The sequence below is a fragment of the Halichondria panicea genome, chromosome 1, assembly GCF_963675165.1.
Source record: "Halichondria panicea chromosome 1, odHalPani1.1, whole genome shotgun sequence".
Taxonomy (NCBI): domain Eukaryota; kingdom Metazoa; phylum Porifera; class Demospongiae; order Suberitida; family Halichondriidae; genus Halichondria; species Halichondria panicea.
The window spans coordinates 11,154,670-11,164,078 of NC_087377.1; the positions used below are offsets into that span (position 1 = coordinate 11,154,670).

At 41.1% G+C, this 9,409-nt stretch overlaps 1 protein-coding gene across 2 annotated transcripts; it reads left to right on the plus strand.

Moving 5' to 3' along the window:
- The first annotated feature begins 399 nt into the window (after window positions 1-399).
- Window positions 400-9,154, plus strand: LOC135345936 (CUB and sushi domain-containing protein 3-like). Of its 2 annotated transcripts, XM_064543387.1 has the most exons (23): window positions 400-525; window positions 667-819; window positions 884-984; window positions 2,520-2,690; window positions 2,751-2,921; window positions 2,972-3,145; window positions 3,205-3,375; window positions 3,435-3,605; window positions 3,667-3,837; window positions 3,897-4,067; window positions 4,129-4,299; window positions 4,359-4,529; window positions 4,591-4,761; window positions 4,821-4,991; window positions 5,053-5,223; window positions 5,282-5,452; window positions 5,506-5,676; window positions 5,728-5,898; window positions 6,031-6,810; window positions 7,010-7,771; window positions 8,019-8,569; window positions 8,653-8,791; window positions 8,974-9,154. In XM_064543387.1, the coding sequence occupies exons 1-22, from the start codon at window positions 452-454 to the stop codon at window positions 8,788-8,790; spliced, it is 5,127 nt and encodes a 1,708-aa protein (XP_064399457.1). In that variant the 5' UTR covers window positions 400-451; the 3' UTR covers window position 8,791; window positions 8,974-9,154. The 2 variants fall into 2 exon arrangements, with proteins under 2 accessions (XP_064399457.1, XP_064399465.1); XM_064543395.1 differs by lacking the exon at window positions 4,821-4,991.
- The last annotated feature ends 255 nt before the right edge of the window (window positions 9,155-9,409 follow it).

The window sequence follows — 9,409 nt, forward strand, 5'->3', positions numbered from 1 at the left end:
AGAAACTTTGTACTCCAGCATACATGTTAATTACAGTTATATGGGTTCAACATTTATAAGCATAGGGTATGCAGTTGTATGTATTTCCGAGGGCACGGGTGCAGTGAGATAGAATACAGATGCAACTATTTGAGAGTTCAAGGCCATAACAACACCCTATAGATATAGCCATATGGTATACATGCCTTGTACTATGAGAATTATAACAAGTACTATACACCACAATTAATTTTAATGTAATTATTATTTTGACAGATGTTGAAATAGAATTACTACACCTCTTTTTGATAACAAATTTGTTTTTAGAATCCAATTAAGAGAATTCTGCTTGTCAGCAAGGCCTGGGGTGCATGTCTATATAAGACCTTATAGGGTCTATGGTATATAGGTGTATATCATTAATTTTTTGTACAGTGCAATTCTACTATAGCTACCTGCAGATGATAGCATCATGGATTTGCTGAGAAAGCTAGTAATTTTTGCTGTGATCCTACTTTGTTCTCAAATATCCAAATCGAGTGAAAAGTGAGCTATAATTATATATACGTCAATTCGTGCATGTGTCACTGTGCATGCATGCATGCTGCACAGGATCCCAGTTTCACACTGCATTGTATGAATGTGATGCAGATTTTTGTATATAATTTATACATGCCATGCATGCAGCCTTGCTGTTGTTGTTGGGGTGTGCAGCAGAACTGCGAGGCGTTCTGTATCAAGATCAGAGTCGTACTTAATATATAGTAGACAGAGTTACAGGTACTACTCTTCTTGTGGCACCTGGTTATGGCCCAGTAGGTGTTCGAGGACTGGGTACAGGTAATTTTATATACTGCTTCATACATGCATGCGCCTCATCTGTGCTGATTATAATTACATATAGGAAAGTAGGAAGCATAGCGTATAAAACGAAGTACAGCAATCAATACTATCGTGACGAATTCTGCTGCTTGGGTTATGCTGGACGACCACCTAGCTGTCAACGTAAGTTGCTTTCTATTTATTGTATCACACGAATGTTTTGCGAGTGAAAAAACTTGAGTCAAATAAGCAAGAAATTTGACTCAAGTTTGAGATTCCAAAAGCGTTCGCATGCAGAGATAAAATATAGACATTTGATATCTCATTTCACTGCATTTTATTCTAGTAAGTGATTAAGTAAATAAGTAAGAAGTAAGTATCTTGACAAGCAGTTTCTCACACTATATCTTTCTACCTATATTCAGGCATGCGCAGTAACGTTAACATACCGTATAGCAGATATACTTTAAGGCGCAGTTTTCGTTGATTACCGCGAACATTTGTTAATATCGCACATGCATGCATGCTGCATGCTGCAAAAGGCTGCTATTCTGCGAAAATTACCGCGAAAACCTTTCAAATATACCCGTTACACGGTACTTTGTGGCAATTATGAGATAGGCGTGGATGTGAGAATGACATGATGCTCTTTAAATACCACTGAGTATACCATAATATCATACAGGGAATGCTGTAATATATATGGAGCGCCAAATCTGCCAAAAGTGTTACATGTTGAGCAAAAATTCTATGATTCGCAATTCAATTTGCTGAAATCAAATAACTGCACCCATGCACATCATCATGTCTACCACGGAAATCAAAGCCAATACTAGGAGGCAAGAAAGGCAAAAAAGTCGTTAATAATACATTCCAATGACGACATTCAGCTGGTGGCAAGCCAGCGCCATAAAGAGACAAGTCTAGAGTAAAACTCAGTGAAGTTGTTGCTGGCTAGTAGATATAGAGTTTTACAGATAGATGAAAGAATCAGGGCTCAGATATTGGCAGTGATCCTATCCTGAGAATGCACAAAGAATAGTTATTAAACCCATAGATATAAGAATTAGGGGATTGGAAACGGAGTACGTGCGCACACTGAATCACTTCTGCCAGAAGTTGATCCGTGTTTTGCCTCCAGACACCTATACCCCGCCAACCCAGTGGGAAATGTTATTACTATCATTCATAGCTCCCCTGCCCCATCAGAGGAGGTTGGATATGCGTCATCATTCATGTGACATTCCTTTTTCTCACGTTACCATATAGACACTGAACAACTGTAACGAAAAGTTATTGCTATGTCCGACTGTACTGAGCCTATATAACTAGTTGTATGTATTGCCCGGTTGGAGCAACTGATATAGCTAGGGTAGAGTGTAGTTCAGCGGTGCTGTATAATTATAACCTGATTCAGTGTACTGGCTGGCAGGAATCTGCACTGATAACTGCTCAGAACGAAGAGGATATTTGGATATGTTGGAGTAGCTATACACCTAAAGGAGCCAGGAAGTCCGCTCTCAGTCTCTGATACACTAATAGAATTTTACATTGAAATCATTGCTAGCTAGGCCCCCCCATTAGCCTCGTTTCCAAATTGGCCTGGGAACGAGGCTAGGTCCCCATATTCATACATAATTATACATACTACTAAAATAACTTTTATCATTAAGCATTCATTCCCTGTGTCACTGCTAGCACATTTTATGTTAATCCAGGTATCTGCCCTTCAGTAAGATCTCCAAACAATGGTGTTGTCAGAGTGACCACCTACAATGTTAATGGCAGAGCTACCTACACTTGCAACACTGGGTATAGACTTTCTGGCTTATCTTCTCGTACTTGCTCGTCCAGTGGCAGTTGGTCTGGATCCAATCCCTCCTGTCAAAGTAACCAATAGTACTTGTTTGAATTATCTTTCAGTTCGTTAACATGAGCATTTTTTGCAGGAAGTTGCCCCATACTTAATAACCCAAGCAATGGTCGAGTGTCCGTTAGCTCTTATTTTGGAGGAGGCAGATGTACTTACAGCTGCAACACTGGGTATAGACTGTCTGGCTCATCTTCTCGTACTTGCTCATCCAGTGGTAGCTGGTCTGGATCCAATCCCTCTTGTCGAAGTAAGCAGGTCCTTTTAATCTGTGCATGTGAAGTATCAACCAGTTTTTAGGAATCAGTTGCCCTACACTGAATAACCCAAGCAATGGTCGGGTGTCCGTTAGCTCTTATTTTTTCGGAAGCAGAGGTACTTACAGCTGCAATACTGGGTATGGACTGTCTGGCTCATCTTCTCGTACTTGCTTGTCCAGTGGCAGCTGGTCTGGATCCAATCCCTCCTGTCAAAGTAAGCTAGTTATGTGAAGTATCATGCATCCGATTTTTAATATGAATGTTTATTTGCAGGAATTTGCCCTACACTGAATAATCCGAGCAATGGTCGGGTGTCTGTTAGCTCTTATTTTAGAAGAGGCACAGGTACTTACAGCTGCAACACTGGATATGGACTGTCTGGTTCATCTTATCGTACTTGCTCGTCCAGTGGCAGCTGGTCTGGATCCAATCCCTCCTGTCAAAGTAAGCTAGTTATGTGAAGTATCATGCATCCGATTTTTAATATGAATGTTTATTTGCAGGAATTTGCCCTACACTGAATCACCCGAGCAATGGTCGGGTGTCCGTTAGCTCTTATTTTGGAAGAGGCAGAGGTACTTACAGCTGCAACACTGGGTATGGACTGTCTGGCTCATCTTCTCGTACTTGCTCATCCAGTGGCAGCTGGTCTGGATCTAATCCTTCCTGTCTAAGTAAGCCATACAGTGTTTGTGTGAATTGCCTGAGTTCGATAGCATGAGCATTTCTTTGTAGGAATTTGCCCAACACTGAATAACCCAAGCAATGGTCGAGTGTCCGTTAGCTCTTATTTTATCGGAAGCAGAGGTACTTACAGCTGCAACACTGGGTATGGACTGTCTGGATCATCTTCTCGTACTTGCTCGTCCAGTGGCAGCTGGTCTGGATCCAATCCCTCCTGTCAAAGTAAGCTAGTTATGTGAAGTATCATGCATCCGATGTTTAATATGAATGTTTATTTGCAGGAATTTGCCCTACACTGAATAACCCGAGCAATGGTCGGGTGTCTGTTAGCTCTTATTTTGGAAGAGGCAGAGGTACTTACAGCTGCAACACTGGGTATAGACTGTCTGGATCATCTTCTCGTACTTGCTCATCCAGTGGCAGCTGGTCTGGATCCAATCCCTCCTGTCAAAGTAAGCCATACAGTGTTTGTGTGAATTGCCTGAGTTCGATAGCATGAGCATTTCTTTGTAGGAATTTGCCCAACATTGAATAACCCAAGCAATGGTCGAGTGTCCGTTAGCTCTTATTTTATCGGAAGCAGAGGTACTTACAGCTGCAACACTGGGTATGGACTGTCTGGATCATCTTCTCGTACTTGCTCGTCCAGTGGCAGCTGGTCTGGATCCAATCCCTCCTGTCAAAGTAAGCTAGTTATGTGAAGTATCATGCATCCGATGTTTAATATGAATGTTTATTTGCAGGAATTTGCCCTACACTGAATAACCCGAGCAATGGTCGGGTGTCTGTTAGCTCTTATTTTGGAAGAGGCAGAGGTACTTACAGCTGCAACACTGGGTATAGACTGTCTGGATCATCTTCTCGTACTTGCTCATCCAGTGGCAGCTGGTCTGGATCCAATCCCTCCTGTCAAAGTAAGCCATACAGTGTTTGTGTGAATTGCCTGAGTTCGATAGCATGAGCATTTCTTTGTAGGAATTTGCCCAACATTGAATAACCCAAGCAATGGTCGAGTGTCCGTTAGCTCTTATTTTATCGGAAGCAGAGGTACTTACAGCTGCAACACTGGGTATGGACTGTCTGGATCATCTTCTCGTACTTGCTCGTCCAGTGGCAGCTGGTCTGGATCTAATCCCTCCTGTCAAAGTAAGCTAGTTATGTGAAGTATCATGCATCCGATGTTTAATATGAATGTTTATTTGCAGGAATTTGCCCTACACTGAATAACCCGAGCAATGGTCGGGTGTCTGTTAGCTCTTATTTTGGAAGAGGCACAGGTACTTACAGCTGCAACACTGGGTATAGACTGTCTGGATCATCTTCTCGTACTTGCTCATCCAGTGGCAGCTGGTCTGGATCCAATCCCTCCTGTCAAAGTAAGCCATACAGTGTTTGTGTGAATTGCCTGAGTTCGATAGCATGGGCATTTCTTTGTAGGAATTTGCCCAACATTGAATAACCCAAGCAATGGTCGTGTGTCCGTTAGCTCTTATTTTATCGGAAGCAGAGGTACTTACAGCTGCAACACTGGGTATGGACTATCTGGTTCCTCTTCTCGTACTTGCTCGTCCAGTGGCAGCTGGTCTGGATCCAATCCCTCCTGTCAAAGTAAGCTAGTTATGTGAAGTATCATGCATCCGATGTTAATATGAATGTTTATTTGCAGGAATTTGCCCTACACTGAATAACCCGAGCAATGGTCGGGTGTCTGTTAGCTCTTATTTTGGAAGAGGCAGAGGTACTTACAGCTGCAACACTGGGTATAGACTGTCTGGATCATCTTCTCGTACTTGCTCATCCAGCGGCAGCTGGTCTGGATCCAATCCCTCCTGTCGAAGTAAGCCATACAGTAAATTATCTGAGTTTTATAGCATGAGCATTTCTTTGTAGGAATTTGCCCAACACTGAATAACCCAAGCAATGGTCGAGTGTCCGTTAGCTCTTATTTTATCGGAAGCAGAGGTACTTACAGCTGCAACACTGGATATGGACTGTCTGGATTATCTTCTCGTACTTGCTCGTCCAGTGGCAGTTGGTCTGGATCCAATCCCTCCTGTCGAAGTAAGTTAGTGGTTTTGTGTGGATTATTTTATTGTGAATGTTTATTTGCAGGAGTTTGCCCTCTGCTGAACAACCCAAGCAATGGTCGGGTGTCCGTTAGCTCATGTTTTATAGAAGGCAAAGCTACTTACAGCTGCAATACTGGGTATAGACTATCTGGCTCATATTCTCGTACTTGCTCTTCCAGCGGCAGCTGGTCTGGATCCAATTCCTCCTGTCAAAGTGAGCTCTGAGTGATATTTTTGGTCAGATAAGCTTTTTTCAGGTCTGCTATGTACATACTGTGTACATACTGTGCTTAATTGTGACTACTACATGTAGCTGCTGTCTTAACTTTTACCTTTTATCCTTTAGGAGAGAATGAAATTTGTGATTCTAAACTTGCTAGTTTTGCGAAAGAACAAAATCTAAAGCGGGAAAGAGTTGTTCAATCCATTGTTACCATAGTTGGCTTTGCACCAGAACTAGTGACTGAAATGTTTAATACATCATCACACAATGAGTCTAATTCAAGTGGCTTGATCTTCAAACACGTTTATACATCTCTGTCTGAGACGTTCAATGTTGCACCATCTGAAGCAAAATTCAACAAATTTGTTGAAGCCGTAACCGAAATATCTATAGCCGAAGATGAAGCCTGCAGTGGATCAGATAGTCCAAGTGCAGCTGATATTCCAGGAATCGTAATTAAATTCAATCAACTTTTCTCTGCTGGTAAAAGTGGAGATATAACTGAAATCAGGAGTTTGTATGGGCAGATTCTTTGCATTAAACGTCATGAGCAGGCACCAGATACCAATAGAAGTAAAAGATCAACACATTGTCCTGAAGTATCGAATTGTGGTTGTCCAGAAGGGGACCTTGATGAGCCTGACAATATAATTTGTGCTTGCCATTTCTTTGGGTGTCTAGATCCTGACCAGCACATGAAGCCCATGCTTGGTTTTGATGATCGGATACAATGTTTAGCCTTTGTGATTGATACCACAGGTAGCATGTCTAGCGAAATAGCAGGTGCCAAAAAAATATTAACCGATTTTATCCGGGCTGAAGAAAATCTTAATATTCTTGGATGCTATCTACTTGTGCCATTCAATGATGTTGGTCCTGACAATGCTCATGTACCAGATGCAAGTAAGTATCTGTTTAGACTTACACATGTGTTGAGTGGTGTAGTATACCTGTACGAACGTGTTTGTATCCATTCTAATTTGGTAACTTCATGTATGCTATCTGTGAACCAGACCAGCTTTGCATGCAGGTATACACAGACATAATGAGTGGCTTCATTTGTTAGTTCAACAATTAGCTTCTCTGTTTTGCCATTATATAGGTGTTGGCAATATCTCAGTTGCTTATACGGATGAAGTGGATGAATTGTTGACCTTTTATAGTAATCTGAATGGCTTGCAGGCTAAAGGAGGTGGTGATGGTCCTGAATATTCTCTTGATGCCATGCTTAAAGCTCTTAAGTTGAAACATTATGATGATTCTGATAGGTTAGTACCGTGGATGATGGACGGCTCACAAATGATAGTGATAACAGATGCGCCATCAAAACACCAAGAAATAGAGCTCAACGTTTCTAGGATGGCGTATGATATGGGAGTTTGCATTCATTTCTTTGTCTCTGATAGTTATGGAACTGAAGATGGACTCTATAAACGTGTAGCTGATGAAACTAATGGTCAACTTATTTTTCCGTTCTCGAATTGGGATATTGCCAAATTTGCTTCATCGTATATGAATTCACCTTGTGCATTTGAAGTTTCACGAAGAAAACGTGCAGCTATTGCTTCTCGTTGTCAAAGTTTCCATATTTCTGAGTTGTCAATATTGTTTCGATTCTCTGGCAACACTGATTCAAGTGTCATTCTTACACGTCCGTCCGGAACAACAATTGAGGTATTGGGAGGTGCAGGAGTTGCAGTTCACTCGGAGGGTCATCCTGAAGCGGGAGAATGGTTGGCCTGTTTGAGCTCAGGAGACTTGGAATTCTCTGTAGACCAAGATTATTCATTGGATGCTACACTTGGATATTTGAAGAAGACTAATACTGGAACAATTGTTGCATCAATTGTTCCACCAACAGAGTGTAAGTTAATTTAGTTGTGCATGGTTTTATAGGTATGTTGTAGCCTCGATTCCAGGCCGCTCTCAATTGAGAAAGACCTCTAGTGAGAGGGGCTGGGATCGAGGCTAGGTATATGTTGGTGCTTATCAAGGAGCATTTATAATACTATATAGTATTGAACTTCAAGAGAATTATAGAACCATTAATTATGTAATAGGAACTAAGTTAAATTATGTTACGAGCAAAAATTTTTCCATTATAAACATAGGTTCCACTGGTCAGGTCATGCTGTCAACTTCCAAAAATGCCTTGATAGTTCAGTCTCGGTTGTCTATGTTGGGCAGTGATCAAAATGTCATTCAAACAGCGCACTTGGCAAAATGCAGTGACGCTTTTGTAGCAAACATGTCATTCCCACGAGGAGAGTACACTTTCTTGCTAGAAGGAGTTGATACAAGTGGTGTTTGGATTTCTTACCGTGTTGGCAAAAAGGTGGTATTTAGACCTGGAGAGTATGAACTTGTTGCAAATGGCAAGAAGACTATTGAAATTGAGCTGTCTGATACATTCGGTATCAGTTTTTCAATCAGTAATCTCAATTCCTATGCTTCAACGTTTGATTTCTCTACCACTTCTCCTGGATTCATTGCAACATTGCAGAAAAAGAGTGTATCACTTTCTCCGGGAGAGATTAGAAATGTTGTTGTAGTTTTCTCTGTATCAAGTTCCTCCGTTCGAAAAGGATCCACTCACACAATTGAATTCCGAGCCTCAAACGGCTGTGTAACCCTCTCAGATACCAAAATTGTGATGATTAAGGTAAGAGAATTAATGATCCTTATTTGCTTTTTTGTCAATAAATATAATGTCAAGTAATTAACTGTAATATTAATTTTGTGCAGGCCGCTGGTACTCCTCCTCCAGCAGAAGTGTGTGGGTGTCAGAATGGTGGTACCTGTGTGGTGCAGACACGACGTGGGCGGGAGTTTAAGAGTTGCTTGTGTCCCTCTGGATACCGGGGACGCACTTGTGAAACATAGAGTGAGTTCGATTGGCCAACTTTCTTAGCTACAAACCAATAATTATTTACATGCACATTATTCATTTGACGATGCTATGCACACATCAAGCTCTAGCTCTAGCCATCATGCATTATAGACATAGTTTACCGTGACACAAATACACACACACACACACACACACACACACACACACACACACAGGGGTCTTATTCCCATGCTGAGCTGTGAAAGATAAAACTCTATGATCTAGTTTATTAACTTGACTGAAATTGAATTTATGAGTGCTGCTATAATACTACGTATAGAAAATTCTTAATTATACGTTGTGACTTTTTGTGCTGGAAAAATGTATTATAGTGTTCTGTGCTTTGTTTAGTATCAATAGTAGCTATCTAAATTATGAATCTCACTAAAACCTGGCAGCTAGGATGCAGTACACTAGTAACCACAGTTACAACAAGGTGATAAACCCAACATTCCACTTACATTGTCCAACCATATTATTGTAATTCAAATCGTCAGCAAAATAATTTATTCAAGCATTGGGGAACATGTTTAGATCTATACCCTGTAGATATAGTCTCACCATAAATAGAAGAGGTCTTACTTTTGTCTGGGTTGCTGTGATTAGACTCCA

Bases quoted from the DNA above. Each gene is read 5' to 3' on its own strand.
- LOC135345936 (XM_064543387.1), top strand. From the start codon at position 452: ATGGATTTGCTGAGAAAGCTAGTAATTTTTGCTGTGATCCTACTTTGT. The intron at 2,922-2,971 runs GTAAGCAGGTCC...ACCAGTTTTTAG, and splicing joins ATCCAATCCCTCTTGTCGAA to GAATCAGTTGCCCTACACTG. The intron at 3,838-3,896 runs GTAAGCTAGTTA...GTTTATTTGCAG, and splicing joins ATCCAATCCCTCCTGTCAAA to GAATTTGCCCTACACTGAAT.